The sequence below is a fragment of the Artibeus jamaicensis genome, unplaced genomic scaffold, assembly GCF_021234435.1.
Source record: "Artibeus jamaicensis isolate MK-2021 breed Jamaican fruit bat unplaced genomic scaffold, CSHL_Jam_final contig_603, whole genome shotgun sequence".
In the NCBI taxonomy this organism is placed as follows: Eukaryota; Metazoa; Chordata; class Mammalia; order Chiroptera; family Phyllostomidae; genus Artibeus; species Artibeus jamaicensis.
In genome coordinates, this window is record NW_026521904.1 from 7,175,218 (window position 1) to 7,195,614 (window position 20,397).

General features: G+C 42.7%; 1 protein-coding gene across 1 annotated transcript; it reads right to left on the reverse strand.

Moving 5' to 3' along the window:
• Positions 1 to 358: 358 nt before the first annotated feature.
• On the reverse strand, positions 359 to 19,176 carry RND3 (Rho family GTPase 3). The gene is made up of 5 exons (XM_037164726.2): positions 18,787 to 19,176; positions 18,250 to 18,337; positions 7,067 to 7,176; positions 4,111 to 4,245; positions 359 to 2,417 (listed from the first exon to the last, which is right to left on the reverse strand). Exons 1-5 carry the CDS (start codon positions 18,934 to 18,936, stop codon positions 2,166 to 2,168), a joined length of 735 nt encoding a protein of 244 aa, XP_037020621.1. The 5' UTR covers positions 18,937 to 19,176; the 3' UTR covers positions 359 to 2,165.
• Between the last annotated feature and the right edge of the window lie 1,221 nt (positions 19,177 to 20,397).

Consider the following 20,397-nt stretch of genomic DNA (forward strand, 5'->3'; position numbering starts at 1 on the left):
GAGGGCAGAGATGCAGATTAGCTTCACATCAGAGTTATATCTATGACCTGAGACAGCACTATACCATGTCATTACTCGTGTGCAAGGAATTTCCACACTTTCTGCAAGTTAATTTCAGGCGGTACTATGGCTCTTTATATATATGATTAAATCACTCAGTCTGTGCTCCTTTTTCTCCTTGTGATTTGAAATACCATGAAAACCTTTTATATATGCAGATTTATCTTTCCCCAAGACACTGCTACTACTGCCAAGAATCAAAACATTCCAAAGCCTACTTCGGTTTGGAAATGTGAGGCCAGATTCTGTAATCGTCTCTGTCAGAGAACAGAACTAAACAGCCACATCAGGAAGACCATAATAAGAGGCAGATCACGTTTAACAACGACATGGTTACTTTTTTATTTGAAGGGAAAAAAAGTATGTTTTAATAAATACTGCAGAAACATTGACCAAACATACAAATTGACTTCAACATTAAAAAAAATGCAACAGAAGTTCTGCTTTATAACAGTTATAACTTATTTTCTTTTTACAATATTTAAATACAGAAAGCACTTGCCAGCTATTTTGTAATACTGCCCAAAGCATAATGCTGCATCGGTCAAAGCATATTATGTTGGTAAAACGTCTGTGTTTCGTGGGAAATGACTGGAATGGTATTTTCTTGCAGAGACAAAACAAAGTGCTTGTAAGACATAGAACTGAATATTGTAATTACCTTAATCTCCTCTCCTGCCACACTTTAATGGGAGCGACAGCTTCAACACTTCAAAAATGAAGCTTTATCACTGGGAAAAAAAGCTCGTTTTCAACAAGCGCCAACAGGTCAGATCTGGTTTCTTCTCTGAAAGAAGCTTTAAAAGGAACTGGTTGAAAATATCTGTAAACTATGTTAAATGCTGATTATTTTATGTAACAACAGCAATCAAGTATTGAGCAGGGGCCTTGGCAGAATCTGGTTAAGTGAGGTTTGGCAACCACTCTCTAGACATGGCTCCTATAGTCAGGACGGCTATTACGTAATTTCTCACTAGGGATTCTCTAAAGCTTGGACAAGAGGGTCCTTCCTTCTCTTATCATGTTCGTTTAAAGAAAGTGAACTAAACCAACAGATCATCAGATGCTGCCAACTTGGCATTTCATTCCCCACATAATAGGCCTTTTGCTTTGTACTTTTGGTAACAATTCCAGACAGCTTTACTCACAACCTGTGCTTTCTGCTACTATTCCTTCATTATTTCTTCAGGTGAAAACAGTACCTACATTTTTCCCTCCTTGGACCACTCATTCTATGATGTCAAACCAAGACACCTTTCATTTGACTTTGCATTTTCATTAACAATGGCAAAAAAAAAATTTAACAAAAAATCACACACCCTTTTCTAAACAGCGCACAAAAGTATTACCTTGAGCAATTTACCACTTTTTAACGACAATCACGATGAACAAAACCATCAGACTGAATAAAAATCGACATTTTTTTCTATTCGATCTATTCAATCTTTGTAGCAGTGCTTGTCTGCATATCTTGCAAGACTGCAAAAGCCTTTCTTTAGAGCCATCTTGCTCAGCTATCTTCAGGAAGGCGAGATTTCAAAGCCTCCCAAACTTTTCCTCTGGATATCCCATGGGTCCTGATACAATTTCCATTTTAATGATGAGCTAGAAGGAAATTAGATCACATCCTCTAGAAAACTAAACGCTAAGGTCACAGTGCCAGTTCCCCAATGAGGACGGTATATTAATATATACTTTTTGTAAAGGAGATTAAAACATTTAAAAATTAAATCAAAGCAGAGATTCATGAATAGGTTATAACAAAGAAAACAGTAACACAAGCACCATTCAGAGCAGGATTTTTCTTCTTGGAGGTACTCGCATTCCTCCTCATCTACCTCTAGCCCATCTGAATCTCTCTTTTTTTGGCATATTTCTCAAGTCACACTTCAGAACTCTTCCATGTAGTCACTTCTCACCACTTGTTCTCTACATGCCGAGCCTAAGGACAGGATTCCAAAAGATGAGTATCCTTTCAAATGCCTCCCAAGCCTCCAGAATACGTGACTTTGGCCATGCACTTCATTCAGACTTCATCTTTTTGTTTTGTTGGTGGTGATTTTTTACACTAACTTTGCTTGTCCTCATTGAAGATCAGGGGAGATTCACATCACAGTGCAACTCTTCGCCTTGTCCTTTCGTAAGTCCGTAGCTACCGCGGAGAGTTCAGGTCTGCTGGGCATGTGTGAAATGCGCTTTGTGGCCCTCTGCGATTTGTTCCTCTTGACGTTTTTATTTGTTTTGTTTACACATGCCAAGGTGGCAACGTGAAAAATGTCTCTGACGCTGTTTTCTGACTGTAATGCTGAGCATTCAATGTAAGTGGCTGCTCCGATCTGTTTGGCCATATTTGCCCCCTGAGAAGTAAAAGAAAAGACTGTAATCAACAACAAGTCTTTGGGGAAAGTTATAAAGTGTCCACTAATACCACAAAAGAATAATGCATCACAAAACGTTTCTAATGTTAACTGAATGTCTCAAGGGTTTCTGAAAACAAAAAACAAAAACAAAAAACAAAAACCAAGAACAGTTTTTAAATTTGAACTGCCTTCTTTATTATTGCATAAGTATTTGCAGTCAAGACCCCACCCTGAGATGCTCAATTTTGTCACCTAGTAGATAATCCTTGACGTCCCAGAGGTGCTAAAGGCTGATCTAGTGTCACTGGGTCATTAATAAATGAAGGCCCTGATCATCAGTCAGTAAGAGGTGATTTAAAGAAGGACAGAAGCTAAGGAGGTGATACATATTCACAATCAACTGTAACCAAGGGTAACTACATACTTTGATCTTCCAGGTCACAGTAAAGTACAGAATTACCCTGAGAATTCTGCTATCAGAAAAATCAGCTGAAGATCGCAAATGTAAATGATGCATTTGCCACATGGCTCTCGCAGGGTAATTCAGCCCCTAGCCTGTTCCAACCCCTCAGTTTTCCTTCTCTTGAGTACAGTAGGCTCTACCCAAAAAACAGGGCTAAGGGATGGGATACAGAATCAATTCTGAGATGCAGGTAATTAAGTCTTAGGGCCAAATAAATAGAGGAAAAGAAATACTACTGTTTTGAGATCTATAACTTTAGTAAACACAAAATACAGGTATGTAATTTCTAAACATGGACCATACAACCCAATGTACAGAACAATAAAGATGTGTGCATCAAAATGGTTTATTAACAAAATTTTTGTTAATTAGAAATGCAAGACAAAGACTGTAGTATTTAGTATTCAGCAAAGACTGCTGAATGCTAAAAGAAAATTCGAGCTCTTTCAACATGAACTTTCTTTAAAATCTGTTTATAGGTTTTAAGAATAAATTCCTAAAGTCCATTCTCCTCCTTTCTAAATTTAGGGAAACACCTGAAAAAAAGGATGAATCTCTAACAGACAGTTTTGTGGAGTGTTCTACTTTACTGGCAAAGGACTTTTCTTTTTTTAGTATTTTATTGTGCTGCTAAGTGTAAAATAAGATTAACTCTCTTAAAAAGTATTACTGATTTTGACCACATTCTCCCTTAAATCCAGTGGAAGTTACAGAAATACACAAGGCAGCACATGTTTGATCTACTGTTTAATATCGGGTATCAAACATCCCCTGATTGACTTATGAAATGACAGAGCCTTCTTATTTTAAAAGATTGTTTATTTGTACATACACACATATGAATCCTTATACAGTAAACTGCCCACTGCCACAAAAAAGGAACTTTTTGAGAGTGTCCAGCATCAAAAGCATCACAATTTCAGCCACACCTTGCCCCAGACCACTTTGGTGCTCACTCTCCGGTCTTGACTTTAATCCAACAGGACCCCTGAAGGAGCTCAGATACTGCTGTGAGGGCACCGGCCCCTTTTATCTGTGTTTACAGCTGGTGCCGATCTGGAACCTGGTGCTCATTCTGCAACTTAGAAAAGGGTCCTGGCACTTGGATTTGACCACTGGTTGAGCCTTAAGAAAAATAGCTACTTCTTATTTTATTTATTGTGAGTGATGTTCCATGCCTGCCATTCTTTTTAAAATCCACACTGGCACACTGACCACAGTACATACCTGGTCATAGGACACTGGTGTCTGTCTGTGGTTTGAGAGCTCCACCAATGTACTGACATCTGTCCGCAGGTCAGACTTGCAGCCAACCATGAGCATTTTGGTGTTGGGACAAAACTCCTGGATTTCACCTTTCCACTGTGGGGGAAAAAGATGAATCATTAAGGAAGTGCTGACATCCATACAATGGACAACGATTTCTCCACTGGCAGACACTGGAAATGGGGCTCATGAGGGACATTCAAAAGAAAGTGTCACTTCAGATGAAAAAGGAAACTTGCATTTATCTTCTCAGTAGATATTAAGTTGTACTACATTTTCATGTGGACCCATAAGGAAGGCTTGTGTAGATGATTATCTATTCTCTTTCTGTGACTCAGTACCTGTCCCTACTGTAAGAGACTTGTTGGGTGTTGTCAGAGGGTAGCTTCAGTAATTTCTTAATTATTGGGATATCTCTGAAAGATAAAAGTACCTTAAGTATAATTATATATTGTAAGGAGTGATTACATCTTCATATGTGTTGAGCTGACACTTCCCAGCATGGAAGGCTGGGAATAAGAGGGACCCAACACAAGCACAGGTTCGCATTCACCAGTCCCGCCAAGAAAGATGGACTAGCTACCATGTGATGAAATCTGTAGAGATTTCAAGGACTGGAGATAGAGTTAATAATAAACAGAACGTTTTGCCTTTAAATAGCTTCCATTCCAGTGGCTAAATCAGCAAAGACCATGACACTGCATGCAAAGTCCCATCTCTTTGTGACTCCTGTGCCCTTGAGTTAGTTCTAAGTTACAGAAGTTGTTAAATATTTCAATTTCATCCCATTTGGTTAATTGTTTTGTGACTTCACAAGAATTATTAGACCCTTCAGAAATGTCTGGCAGGAGATTGCTTTTTAATTGTTCCTTTAAAGAGCAAATGGATGTCTTCTTGTGGTTTCACTTCCTCAAGCTTGAGATAACCACCAGGATGGGAGTCGGGAGTTCAGGGCATTCACAGGAGAGCTCTGGCTCTTGGGGAGCAAGGGCTGGAGTGGCTGAGATCAGGAATCCTCACCTCCTGATTCTCCCCTCCCACACGCACAGATATGTATTAAGCACTTCACTAAATAGTTTGGTGGTTACAAAGATGATTAAGACATAACTATGCCTTCCAAATAGGAATTCACAGAAGACTGGGGGTGATGAAGAATGTACATAATGTACTAGTTAAGAAGGACATTTTGCAGGAGTAATTTGGAAGATCACCAGAGATGTGCTGTGGGTAGTGAACTCTAGTCTTGAGTATACCAGTGGATTGAAAGGAGCAGTATACTTCCTGTAAAAGCCTAACTTATCCACCAACTCCTCCCTCCCTTCCAGGAACACCTACCACACGCTGAATGGTATTGATGTTAAGGACTATCAGGTGAATTGAAAAAAAGGAGTATGATGTATCCTGCTTTAAGCCACTCTAACCTCTTTGATATTCAAGTACCTAAAGGATTTAATTAATTGAGACAAATCATAGCAGGGGTTATCATGAGCTTTAAACCTCACAGGAACATAAAACACACTCACTAATATCTTTAAGACCAAAGTCAGTACTCATTTGGTCTCAGAAGAGGAAACAAAATAAAACAGGAGCAAGGCTTTTCATCATAAATTATGCATCATCCGATGCTACATCAAGTAAAAATGCAGTAAATAGGCGATCTCTTTTATCTACAGACAAGCACTAGGCATGCTGTTATGTCGTTCCTCAGCTGGGTAATGACTGGCCTCCTCTGCTTGCCTAGCAACTGTTTACAAGCACTGAAGACAGAAAAGGTGTATTCCTGCCCGAATCTGATGAACATCAGCATTACTTGTGATAGATACACATGACTCAACATTGAAAGGAGTTAAAAGGTAAAAAAGAGCCTTGATATTTTAACAAGTCCATATTTCATTGAGCTAACTGTGTCATATTTAGTAAAGAGATGGGTGATGATTCACCCTCAAACACTAATTTTATGACACAAAAGACAAGCAGTCAAACACGATAAGGAAATATAAATGAATAAAAACACGAAATTGTGTAAGGACACCGCCTGGGTCTCAACCACATCCTCTGTGTAAGCCTTGGTGCTGAGAGAAGAGAGGGTGCTCTGCAGAAGAATCTGACGGAAAACCCACAGTGTTCGAGGCCGGGACTGAGAAAACAGCTAGTGGCCAACACAGGCTGATCCACGGTGAAGCCCCCGACTTCTGTATCTAGCTGGAGTGGAGTCCTACATTGGCGGGGCCAAAGAGAGTTCCTTCCTCCCACTACCTTTCTCAGTACCTGCAACGGGTCCCTTTGCTTCTGACCAGAGTCTCCTTAGGTCCTTCGGCCTCCAGAAACCTGGCATGTGTTATCATCAAGGACATGGTTACCACTACTGCTTTTATTAGTATCTGACATCTACCTAATTACAAGTCACCTTGTTTAATGTCTGGAAATGTACCCTCACCTCTTATTAGTTCTATTTCTGTTTCTAATAAATAGTGTCATTACTGAAACACAGTTTCTTTATTAAGACAGCTATTGTTGCATTCATTCACTATCTGAGTTGGGGTCAAATGTAAACTTATTAACTAAGACAATCTATAAGATCAATGAAGGAAGGAAAGAAACAAGGAAGACATGCTTGACAGTAATGAAGTAGAATTTTTTTTAGCTGCACAATTTCTGCCCACAGTATAAACAGAGAGGGTCCTAAAAAGGGTATTTTATTTCTTAAAATGAAGTCACACTTGAAGGAGGTTCATCATCAAAACTGGTGACACATATGGAAACCCTGTTCTAGTGTAAAAGTGTCCTTTTTCAGTGTCCTCACTCCAAAATGTAAAGCAGAGTATTAACTAGAGTGTGGCAGCTCCCCCACCAACCACATGCTCCTGTTTTATATACAGGCCAGTACTGAACCGTGACCTTACTCCCCAGCACTTGCCTTTTTTAGGACACTGTCCAAAGTCTCTGGTCTACTGATGTCAAAGCAAATCAGCACGGCATCCGAGTCTGGGTAAGAGAGGGGCCGGACGTTGTCATAATAAGGAGAACCTGAGAAGAAACAAAGATACACAGGTTTTCAGATGGAAATTCCTTGTCCGTCATGTAGTACCCCTGCCTTTTTGAGTTAAATCCCTTGAATACGTCATGAGGCAACACTCCCACCTCCTCTTATTCTTGGAAATGAGTGCAAAAAAACAAAGGGCCAAGTAGTAATATGTTCATCTCTGCCAGAAGAGGCAAGAAGCCTCCCTTGTATCTGATGTGAATTCAAAGGGAAGCACCGGGACCTTTAGCTGAAACGTGCACAGTTCAGAGTAAATCCCAAGGCATCTGGGTGAAGTGCAGAGGCTGCTGGAGCCAGGCAGCCTGGACTGCAAAGGCCCCTCCACCACGGAAGGAGGGGCAGGGCCGCTGCAGGACCTGTGCTGATTCTTCACGCATAACTGAAGCCAACATACCTGGGGTTAAGCAAACCCAGGTGGGGCCTGGCGTTTGGTAAAGGTTCACTTGGAATTAACTATGGTTATGGTTGTGTCAGTGCCATAAAAAGCTGAACAGTGGCCAGCACCATAAATGAGGATGAGTGTGGGAGGGATGAAAGGTAGGTGCAGTTACTGAAAGAAAACCACAGTAGGCTGCATCTGTGCCACCCTATCTCAAAGTGACAAGTTTGGATAAGCCACTGACCTTTGAGCTTGCTTACTTAAACTTACCCTCACAATCTGCATAGCCTCTCTTCCTGTTACAACCAAAGCATGTAATAAATGCCAGACTGGATCATGTCACTTTTTTACACAGTTCCATCTCTGAGTGTGACACTGAGGCATGATCCAAGGATCCTGGCCTGAGTCATAATCCAGGGCACCATAAAGGTCTAAGTTACCGGACAATTAATTTAACCACAGAACCCTCTAGTCATTTAGCAAATTTCTTCCTTTCCTCGAGGGGATCCCAAAGGATGGGCAATTACATGAGGACAATTATTATAAACTAGTGCGACTATAAAAATCAAATACAGCTTGTCAATGCTATTTATTTTTTAACATCATTGTTGGTATCCTGACATTTCACAGGCATAATATGAAAATCATCTTACTAGGGGAAATGCATATGTATGTATTTGACTTCAGAGTAGAGAAAGAAAATCTAAGCCACCCAAGTCTTTTTGAAAACCCATTCCATTTTGACATTGCCTTCCATTTCCAGCTGAAACACATGACATGTTGTCTCCTGATAAATCAAAACCTTGATAGTCGAAGTCAGGAGGAGAGAGAGACTAAAGAAGCCTTTAAAATAACCTTTTCTATTTCTATCAAAACAAAATCTTTCAGGAGGCTGCTCTTGAGATCTAGAAGTTATTATAGCTGGGGTGTATCACACACTATTCACACTATGTTCTGGGTCCCTAACATTCACAAGGAAATCCCAAGAACACGGTGGCCTTTACACTCACTATTTTACAATTGACAACCAATGTCAGGTCAGGTGTGTCTACCATTCAAGGAAGAAGGCAATGTTCTAGGAATCAGGAAGAAAGTGAATGAGTAAATACAGTCTAGGCCAGAATTTTTCATGAGCTGCACATGAAAAATTCCAGCTCCTTACCCACATTTAGACTCAGGACTCTGGTGAAGCAGACTGACAACTGCAAGACATTTTCCAAAGGCTTAAAGGGTTCAGAATTTGTTTATTTGTCTTTTAATCAAGTCATTTAAAATATTAAGGCATATTAGAGGGAGGATGTCTCTAAAAATGATAAGCTGTAGCTCCTGCCTTTTCAGCCACTTAAATAAATCTGAGATTAAGAGAATAATCCATAAATAATTCACTAGTTTTAACACTGAGAGGCATCAGAAATGGCTTATCACTCTGTGTGGATATACCGGTGTTTTCCATGATCTGTTCTGTGAAGTTCTGACTTGCTGAAATGCAACCTCTCCTGTTTGTGTCCAAGGTCTAACTTTGACACAGTTAGACATGAGGGAATCTCTTTCCAAGTATGGAGTCATAAAATCCCAGATCACAGAGTGGAAATCCAAATACCAGCCATGTACACCAGGACTTCCTCTGCTGTTCCAAGTTAGCAGGAGATGAGCTGATCCCAAACCTATGACACCCGTGCTTTCCAACAGTGAGGACTGTCATACACCTGACTAGGCTTCAGAGGTCTCCTTTCTTGAAAATCACTCACTTTCCAGCCTTAATCAGATCTGAACTTGGGAGGACAGACATCTCCAGGTACCTTGTTCCTTCAGAACATGACTTGAGACTAGATGAGGTACCACTGCTAATCTCAAATCTACAACTACCCTGCAGGACAATGGAGATCATCTTTCCCAATACAAAATTTAGGAGAGCATCTGGAGAATTACAAAGGTTTTAAAATAGAGTAATGACAGTTGGGACTACCAAGAAAATGGTTTCATCATTTTCGTCACCATGGCTGCAGAGAACACCCCTCCAGCCCTTTGTACACTGGGTTCCCCTCCCCCACGTGTTCCCAGCCACAAAGGGAATCTGGCTTTGTGTTCCACCCACTGTTGGGGCTGGAGAGTCCGGCTGACTGGACTCTAGCAATCTGCTTTCTGTGCTTAGTAAGTACACCCAAATACCTGCACAATTTACGGACTGTCCCGACTTAAAAGGAAACAGAGTTTTCAACTTATACCACAGTCTTTTGGAGATTTGTTTATGTTTTTATGTGGTTTAATATTTTGAATATAAATACATACATATGTAAAGTTTCATGAGAAATTAACCACCTTGCTTATAGGTGTAAAGAGGTAATTTTTAAAAGGTTTAACAAGGTCTGATTTGAAATGATCCTGTCCTATTACTTCTGTTCATGAACAGCACACTTTTAAATCAACCGTGGTATCTGAAGGTAGTCATCAAACTGATACCTGCATTTATTAGTTATAAACATAATTTGTCTAACCACTAACTACAAGAGTAATTTGTCACTAAAAATAACAAGGCCATCTACTCATTGTATTTTCATGGGATAAATGTAAAACTCTTTTTGGATAAGAAAAATATGTTGTCTTTATTTCCTTTATAGTAAAAAACCTATATAGAATTTTTAAAAAACCTACCTGAAAAAAAAAAATCTAACAATTCATCCACTAAGCAGGAACTTCAGGAGGAAAAAAAAGATCCTGCGTAACTTGACAGTTGTTTACTCTGCGTTTATGCACTTCAAATTCTTCTCTATTCTCCTCTAGGCAGCCTGAGCTACTGCACAAAGGAAAGCAAACCTGGAGAGCGCACGGTATAGTCACAGGCGTGTGTGGTGTAGCTCACCAGCCAAGAAAAAGTGAAGAGGAATCCCAGGAATGCCCCTGTGAACTGAGAAGCAGAATGGGGGAGGCAGAAGTGGCACCACAACAAGGAGCCAAAAGCCAGCTCGTGAACTAAGATCAACGCCTGCCCTTAACTCCCATGTCCCTTGAGAAAAGTCTTAAAGCACTCTGTTAAGCCAAATGGCAAAACATGAACTTCTATAAATATATTTTTAAAGGTACAGGTGTAAAGCTTCCAGGGTAACTGTAGAACTAAACACAATACCAGAAAGAGTGCTGAACTTTTTTTTACTGTACAGCAAAGTATGGAACTCTAACTGTAGGACACAGTACATACTTAGTATTCAAGAATGTACTACAGCTGAATTCAGTGAGTCTAGGTAGGTACTGAGCCTTCTCCAATAAAACTTCCTCAGCCATGTGAAATAGGCTTCGTGCATGTGGAAGTCTCAGATGCAGCATTTCTTATTACGCTACATGAAAGTTTAAGCACACAGATCTATCCCAGAGTCCTTTCTAATTAACCTATCAGACCATAAAGGAAGAACTTCAGGAAAACTTCATATAAGAAAAAACTGTACCACATAGGCATCTCCACCCCCCCAAAAAAACACCTCTTTGCTTGGGTGTAGACTAGAATAAGTGCACAGCTTTGGTTCTCTGAGCTCCTCAAGTTTGGCAAACATCAGCAAAGTTTTAAAAGGCAGGTGTGCCCATCAACTTGGGGCGAGAGCAGTATTTCCAGCCCAAGAACAGTCACGAAGTGCCTCACCCAGAAACTAATTCTGCAGACACATACCTGCCTGCATACGTCATCGTTTCACAAAGATAGAACATACCATATATGTACATCATCAGATGTGTATGTAAGAAGATTCATGCCCAAAAGGAAGGATTTATGGAGTCTTCTGCCAAACCAGTTCAAACACTCTGACGCTCTATAGAAGTCTGAGAACTGAAAACTCTTCTAGTTGAATATTTCATATTTATCACTTTTTACTTGAACCTTAAATTGAAAAACTTCCCCTTCTCCCTTAAGAAATTCCTTACGAGAACAGTAAAATTAGGAATATTACATATTTTTGGCAGAGGAAATAAATTAAGTTTTGCTTAATTTAAGTTTTTAGTGGTCACCAAGAAAACATCTGCACCAAGCAACAGCTAACACAGGAGACTGAACTATGTGGTTATCACCAGATTCCATTTCTTCCTGCCACCTCCACTCAGAGCGAGGGCTCCAAACTAGCAACGGCCTCAACCATGTGAGTCACACGTGAGCAGAACTGTCTTCTGTCAGGCCCGGCATAAGACCCGAACTCCTTCCTCAAGCAGTGTGCCCTACAGATGCCATGCCCGCAAGCATGCAACAAATATTCCCAGGAAGAGTATTATGTTTCTTCTGTACATTCCCATCAACTGGAATTATAAACAGATTTTATGAACCCTTCAGTGGGGGAGGGGCACTTCTGTGTTGCTCTAAAAACAGAACCAATATTGTCAATTTCTGGGGGCACTGCCGATACATCGTTGGAAAGTTGACGAAGTAGAAATAAGATTGCTATTTTGGGGCTGTAAACACAGCATTAGCTTTAAATTCCCAGTCTTATTGAGATACTTAAAAAATGTAAGAATCCAAATAGTCTACTGAAAGTGGAACTGTGGTCACAGAATTTGAATGATAAGGGTAGGCACAGATCATTTTTAAATGGCATCATTCTTCAGTAACGGGTTGAACATCCTGTGCTCCCTGTAACACCGGAGTCCTGGCAGAAGGGGTGCACGTGTGGGGCTCCCTCACCACACCCCGTGTCACCAGGCTCCCTTTGCAAAACCAACATGTACAACACCCAGCCAAACTCTGAGGCAGCTTACATGCCATGCCAGTGGGAATTTGTTTTGTCAAGGGGGCCTCTGAGGAATGCTGTTGATGTACAGCAACTGAGAAGACATGTACAGGGCAACAGCAAATGCTGAGGCACCACCAACTGACTTGGCGGAGCCCACCAGGTGCCGTGAGCTTGGTGGGGAAACTGTTGATCCTTGGTGTCATATCTACATGCAAAAGAACTGGATTCATGAGGAGGCATCTGGTTTTCTCAGGTGGCATCAGAATGAAGGCTAAACTGAAATGTGCACCTTAGCAAGAAAGTGGGTTAGAGAAAACCCAGCATTAAACAGGCTTTCAATAAGAATTGAATCTCCAAATGTAATATCGTACATGTATTGCTTATTGAAATATCACCATCCTAACTTACAACTATCTGGTTTTCCTTAATCCATACCTGTTACAGCGTTTTAGAGTAGACACTAAAGAGCTGAACCTGGCTTTGAAACTCTAAGCTCCTAGGGATCATTACTAGCTTATGATCAAAATGGCTTTCTGCAGTTTTAGCCTTGGTAAATCACTTCGCAAGCACCTACGAGTCTGGCTTCTTTATAAATTCTTGCCGTATTTCTTTCTCTAACAAGGCTAATTTAAGTTAGACTTCAACTTTCAGAATCTTGGTTTTCTTGAAAATCATTCAATGTAAGTCTGTTTCTAAGTGGGAGGGATGTTTAAGACTTCTTAATAGTTGAGTGGACTTATAGAGATAATGAACTATGGTGGGCTTCAATGAGCAATGAGCCGCAAGCCAGGGGCTTGGGCAGGCTCTGTGGCCTTCAACAGTTCTTTGGATCTTCTCTTGCCAGGCGAAACCAGCTGCGCCTGGGGACTCACCCTCCCCAAGCAAGTATCAGAGCACCAGGGCAAGACTGTTAGTACCTTGAAGGCAGGAGCTGCTGCTGCTCAGCTTTGCACTGCCGCCTCCCTGCGCCCACAACACCCAGCAGTTTTTGCTTCAAGCGATCAGAATGCCAAAAAAAAAAAAAGGTTCCTAGTTTTATAATCCTTTCTATATATCCTGCCTTGATGTGTTAATTTACATGTTAAATCACAAAACAAGGACTAGTGATCTCTTTTGAAGCTGCTTTTCTGAATTCATTTTAACACTAATCTCCCAACACAGCTGAAACATTTCCACCCCTGTTAAGAATTATTTCAATAGAGTGCTTGGCATTCCTTAATGTGTAAACTACAAATATAACAATACAGGTAGAGATATTTACAGAGCAGTCAGGCCATGAATAACCAAGATTTTTCTTGCCTCCCCTTTCCTTTAAGTATAAAGCATAAAGAAGGCTATATTCTTTGTTAATAATTCTAACAACTGATATAGGAAGCGCTAATTTTAGCACTTGGGCCCTAGAAGAAGCTCACATCAAGACAAGATTCAAAAGAGTGTCCATGAGGGAATAGAATAGTTACTGTGGTGGAGTTTTAGCAGCTGAATTGAGTATTTTAAAAGCAATAATATGCCTGAAATAAAATGTGTATTAACTTGCCTTGGTTAAAAACTGGCATGTACGATTATTTTCACACGTGCCGACACTACACTGCAAGCAAATCACTTCAGGAAAAGATATGGTGATCCTTAAATGACTAAGCTTCTATTATTAGTAGGCATTTGGCTCCGTGCTACAGATGGCTCCCATGCTTGGCAACTGGGGCAGATTCTGAAGCACGTGATGTTATAACTACTTTGATCTCAACTCAATCACCTCAAAATCTGAAACCATGACCCATGGTTTTACAGAAACTCATTGAGTCAACTTGAAAATCATTTGGAGCATTTCTGCAATTATAAATACAAATGTTCCTCTTATCAATAAAAAGGGAATATTTCTCATTAAAATCAAGAAATTATAGATCTGTATCCAAACACTTCCCTTAGCACCCCTGCCTTTAGAAGCTTCATGGTGGCACTAGTTAAAAGGTTTTGTGCACTCTCAGTGGGGTTGGAGTGACTTTAAGCAGCCCTCAGGAAATCAGCTGGCCAAGTGCCACTGTGGTTGCTTTAACTGGCCTGTGCACCGGGGTGGGAGGGAGGATCTGTCTCCTACCTGAGGACAGTCTATCAGCACTAGGGATGCCTGACAATGGAAATACACTGTGACCGGGTGGAGCAGGGCACTTGGCTGCAAGGATCTCATCATAAGTTGAGTATGAGTTTACACTAAGTGGGGAGTGCTTCCTTATCTCGACCCCTGCTACGCCTGGATTAGGGCCTTACTTTAATTAACGCATCATCTCTAAAGCCTAGCACGGGGCCTACTCTTAATAGATGCAGGGGGAAAAAAGGGAGCTAGGGAGAATGAAAGGCACTGTTTTAAGGTGCTGTGGTTTAAAAAGTGGGGGATGAATGATCTTTTCTCTTGGTGCAAGGAGGCCCCACATAGCTTACTTTCACCTGATGTTCTTTCCTACACCCAAACTGACAGAACTTTGCCAATGCACATTGCATGTCAGCTGGGGGAAAAGGAGACCCCTTATGAGAAGCTCTCCAAGTATATAAGCCAGAGAAGGGAAGAACTGCCTTTTCTTTTAGGCTAATAGTCAGCTAGGAGGCTAATTAGGATGTGAACGCCATTCAAAGAACAAAGTTTATGCAATCTCTCATCCCATATAAGCAAAATTAGGCACATCTAATTTTTCCTAAATAAATCTCTAACTTCCACAAAGCTGTACAAAGGGAAAAATTTTTTTTTGACATTTAGGACTTTGAAGACTTGGTTTAGAACTTATCTCTCAGAGTTAAATTGATAGCAGTTGGAAAAATAAATGTATCAAGTAGCATAAGGCACATGCAATTATTTGCCCAACCTGAACTAAACGAATGTCTTAGTGGGCAAAGAAAATGTCAAACATTTGTCAAAAAATAATCCTGTTTAGAAATTTGCCATGAAAAGCTTGAGATGCGATGGAACAATGTTAAGACACTTGAAATGATTAGCTGCTGATGCCATAGTTCTTGCTAGATGTGTTTTGCTCATGAATGACAAAACTGTTTTTGGTGGAAACAGTCCATTCTTAGAATTTAAACAGTGCTTGATAACTGTTTAATTAACTAGTATTTTGCGCCTCACATAACAACATAATGGGATTCTAACTAATTCCTTTATGCATTTTTTCATTTGTATTAGCCACAATTGGAACAAAGATTTCATTACAGAATAATTTTTGCAGCGATATTTTCTTAATCACTGTCTTTTCAAACCTTTATATTTTAGTTAAGCATTCATAGGTTTTGTTTCATCAAGTAAAAATGCAAGTGATTATCTCACTACAGACTTCATTTCAGGTGATTATCTTTAATTCGATAGAAGGCAATGTTTACAAAGTTGCCAGTCTTTGTGCACAGGTGATTCAGTGGTGATGTCAGGAAGTCTCATCTCCTTGGAAACTATGCATATTCACTTGTTCATGCAACAGATTTTTATGCAACGACTACTGTGTGTGACATGGTGCCATGTCTGCAATGTCTGCAGAGACTACAAACCACAGAATTTGACTTAAATACTGGAAAATATCTGAAGTGATACTCATTTGCACATATGAAGCATGGCCTCCAACTATGAAATGCCCACATTTTGTTTTCTATCCTTTGAAAAACAGTCTTTTTTTCTCTTTAAAAACAAAAGTCAATTTTAGCCCTTTGGGTGCCTAATTGAAAATCTCCGTTGGTGGTCCTGTGACTCTTGAAGCCTGAGACAAGGGATGTATAACTCAGCATTCCTGGGAGCCCATCCATGCCCCTCCCCTACCCGAATGAATCTCCTTCCTAAATCCACCAGGAAGCAGTGGCTTGCTTTGTGGGTGGTGAAAATCCCAGCATGGGATGCTAGATCCACTGGGGCTAAGAGCTGAAGCCAACCAACATCCTGGGAAACAAAAAGACTTGCTTGTTCAGTATACTAAGGCCAAGAAGCAAACGGCTGGGAGAGATCCTGCACATTATCTAGCTTTCTATCCTCTTTTTTCAGATAATGAAATGACACTCAGGGTGGTAGGGGATTTTTAAACAGAAATCCGTGGTAACCGGTAGCTAAGATTATAGACACAGCTTTGTATCAACGGCTGGATCAGACTCACAGACCAGACCCCATGCCTAAATATTTCTTATCATGCATTAGGTACAAACAGGGTCGTGGGGAGGAGTACTGGTGCTAATCATTGGTACCAAACCAGCTGCCCACTAGGTGAAACAAATACCACGGTATGTCTGGGGATCGGATCTCATTAAGCACCAGACTCCGTAACGATGCTGAAGATAGGACTATTGAAGTAAGAAAACACTAGAATTCTATCAACACCTTCACTACAGCTGCGGTGCAGTGTACGTGCAATCCCTAACACAAATCCCGATGAGGTCCAGGTTCTGCTGTCCTTGGCAAGGCTCGCCTGACTCTCCGGGGAATAAAAATCCGTTCTTCTCACTGCATAACTCTGAGCATCCGATACTGACCACGAGGGGCGCTCGTGTGAGACTTCCCACTTGCCTTTGTGCAGGGACTGACTCGGGCGACCCCGTCAGTCTTGTCCCCTCCTCGTGGTCTCAAGTCCCCTGAGTCCCTCGGGGGCTCCGGGGATTAAAGTCTAAGGTTGTGGGGTTCTTCCCACTGCCCTGAAGCACCTCTACTGGGCTACTCTCCCAGCTGACTGTAGCCCCTTATATCTCGAGGCTTCACGAACTTGACTGTAAAACCTGCAGTTGAGCGCTAGTTTCACCAGGATTTGGCTTGGTTCACACGAGGCAGCCCTGCTCCCCGCTAAACTCCCAGACAGAAGCATGGGGGACCCTGACCCGGCCTTCGCGGTGACTCCTCTTCCTTTGGAGGCAATACTCTTCGTGAAATAGGTAACTCCTTCGGGCACCTCACACAGGAACTGCGGGTGCCTGGATCCCAGACCCAGATTCCAGCCTTAGACCCAGCTGGAATCTCTGACATTCACGCGGTGGAAGCCTCCCCTAACCCGCCTCCCGTACGATACTCGGCCCTCTATACCACCACCGCGCGCCAAGTAGCTAGGTGGGCGCGTGGGAAGGCGATAACCCCGTCTTGAACCCCAGACCCTTGAAAATAATTCACCTACAAGCCAATAATTCAAATTGGACGGGAAGGTCAAAGGCGAAGAGTGCGGCCCGCAGCCTCATAGACTGGCTGGGGGGAGGGGTGGTGCAATGGGGGTCAGGAAGAACTAGCATCGGCGGGGGTGGGGCGGGGCGGGGGGAGAGGGAAGGAGTGCTCACAGCGAGCAGGGGGCGGGGGAGGCGAGGGGAGCTCGGAACTGCAGGTCAGTACAGAGGCTGCCGGCGGAGACGAGGCCGAGACCAGCTGGCCGCACGCTGCCTCCTCCGCCGGCGCATTCCTCGCAGTAGGCGGAACCCGCGCTGGGGCCGCCTGCACTCACTTCACTGCCCCCCGCCACCCCCAGGGCGGGATCCTAACGTAACTGCGTCGCTTCAGGGATTTTCTCCCACCTCCCACTTGCCACCACCCTCGCCGCGATCCCCACCTCCCACAAAATCAGCAGGTTAGATCGTGTATGGGTGCTTGCTGGGAGCCAGGTGGTTCTGGGGCGGCGCACGCATCACCCCAAATTAAGCCGCCCCGGCAGCTGCGAGGTAACTCAGGCACATCCTCGCGAGCCAACCGCTCTCGGGCCACCGGGCTGCTAGGAGAGGTTCCCACTACGGGGTCACCCTGCGGTCACACGGCGCTCTTTTCTCCTCACCGCCCTCACCCAGAAGGGACAAAATTATCACCCAGCAGGGGCTCTGGGAATCCCTCGGAAAAGGCAAGTTAACCGAGGGGACTAGAACGCTGGTGGCTGGTGGCGCGCCGGCCGGTGCGGGGCTGCCAGGAGCCAGCCCCACTGCGCACCCCGAGCAGCTGAAAACCCGCCCCAAGAGCCACGCGGTCCGACGACGACTCTTACCCGAAGTGTCCCACAGGCTCAACTCTATTCTTTGTGTGTCGATTTCAAAACTGGCCGTGTAATTTTCAAACACTGTGGGGACGTAATTCTGGACAAACAAAATAGACAGAAGAGCGCAAAGAGGTTATCTTAAAATGAACGATGCCTCCTTAATTTAAAAAAAGCAAAAACAAAAACGGCACATACCAGGTCACACACTAACCTGCAGACCTTTTCCTAAACCCGTCTGACTCCCCACTCTCCCTATCCGGTTTTTCAAGACATAACCCAAATCCCCCAACGCCAGGTTCTGCACACATGTCCGGACAAGTTTCAGAAGCTAACAGCACAATGTGCAGGCGCGTCCCAGCCCCCGAAGGCTTCCTGCCCACTTTCTCTTTCCGGGCAGTTTAGCCAGGGAGAACGTAGCAAGGGGTGAGGACGACAGCTTGAAAAAAGAAAAACGGGCAAAGGGGTCAAAGCAAAGGGAAACCCACCTGGAGACGGGGGATACCGCGGGCCGCCCCCCTTCTCGAAGCCCCGGCCAGTCACACTCACCTCGGGGAAGCAGTCTTTGGCGAAGACGTGCAGCAGCGCGGTTTTCCCACACTGACTGTCTCCCACTACTACTATCTTGCATTTCACGTTCTGATTAGGATCCATGATAGATTTACTGGATAATTTCTGACTGGCTCTTCTCTCCTTCATTGATCTTGTCTTATTTTCTCTTAGAACAGGAATTTTCTCTCAAGAGGAAAAAAATATATATTTCTATTTCTATAAAAAGTAGATATAAAAATAAATTGCAAGGCTGGTGAGAACCCCTGAAGCGCGGCGCAGAGTCAGAGAGCTGGAGGAGCAGACTCGTTACTCCCCTCCAACAAGTTTTAGGCCTGACTCCACACGGTGCTTCTCAAGTCCAATTCCGATCAGACTGCTTTGTTTCACGCTCTCTGCGCGGCTTTATATGCTCGGCCTTCCAATCCTCTTCTTTCTCAATGAGAGAAGGAAACTGATCCGCCTCCTCCCCTTTTATGGAGCCTGGGAGCGAGCGCTATCTCGTTACTAGCGGAAGATGTAAACAGTGCGCCCTCTAGGGTGACCTTGCGGGATCTATTTCCAGCCCAAGGCTCTGGGGCAACTTGAAGACTCCTGGAATGCCTTGCTGATATACGGGACTGCACAAGTCCAAGATGAATTGGAAAACTGAATCTGTGTGCATATTGATTTTTACTAGAATTCCTTTAAAAACGTTTTAATAAGGGCTGTTCTACAGAAGCCACCTAAACATTTATGAAAGCAAAAACATTTGTCACCCAAGTTAAGACACCCTTATTAAACATAGGAAACAAGTCTTAGGTGGGCAAGCATTACGTGGTTGTTTCTGTAGAACAATGGATTGTCTCTGGTATATAGGCCATAAAATAGTAGCTAAGCCAGGTTTTTTCAGATGTTGGAACTGGCTTGCCTGGGTCTCAGTAACAGACTGGCTTCTGAAACCTGTCAGTTTCAGTCACTCAGGAAGAGGCAGAAAGATTTTGAGGAGTGGGTAGTGAGGGGGGAGTAGAGAAGAAAGAAAAGTGGAGAATGCTCATAAACGAGTGACAGAAGGCCCTCATTCAACCCTACTTCACTGGAGACCCAAATATTCAAAATTAGCCATTGCCCATGGTGCAGTGAAGAGACTGGGTAGGAGAGATTCAGATCCTGCCTTTTAATTTCTTTATCTGTAGCCTCCCCCTCCCTGGAATCAAAGCACCCTGGGATGTACCCAAAAAACACATTACGCTTAGCTAAAAATGCAGGTGCAAATCTCCACCCCTCCCAACCCTCTTCCACATTTATCCCCCTATTCACCCACCTCAGAAGTCTGAGAGAGGACTAAAAGTGGCCCATGCATTTGTTCTCGTTTTTCATTTGAGTAGTTCTTTTTTCCTCCTCATCTTCATCTTCTGTGCTGCAAATGGTCAGGAGGTTTTAACTATTAGTAAAGACATTGGCCAAGCCCAACTTAAAGATTCCCTACGAAGTCTTCTAGGATTGTAAATGAAAAGAAGATGAAGTGAAAAATCAGAACGTTCAATATGGTAAGTGAAGAGGCATGGTAAAAGGTGGTTCAAAGGATGGATGTAAGTATTGGACGCTGCAGTTGTAGTTTTAGGGGTCCAA

Excerpts from the sequence above, each read along its gene's own strand:
- RND3 (XM_037164726.2), bottom strand. The coding sequence starts at position 18,936 with ATGAAGGAGAGAAGAGCCAGTCAGAAATTATCCAGTAAATCTATCATG. Across the intron at positions 7,177-18,249 it reads GAGCCTGTGGGACACTTCGG|GTTCTCCTTATTATGACAAC; the intron begins GTAAGAGTCGTC and ends GTTTCTTCTCAG. Across the intron at positions 2,418-4,110 it reads CACCAGTGTCCTATGACCAG|GGGGCAAATATGGCCAAACA; the intron begins GTATGTACTGTG and ends TTTACTTCTCAG.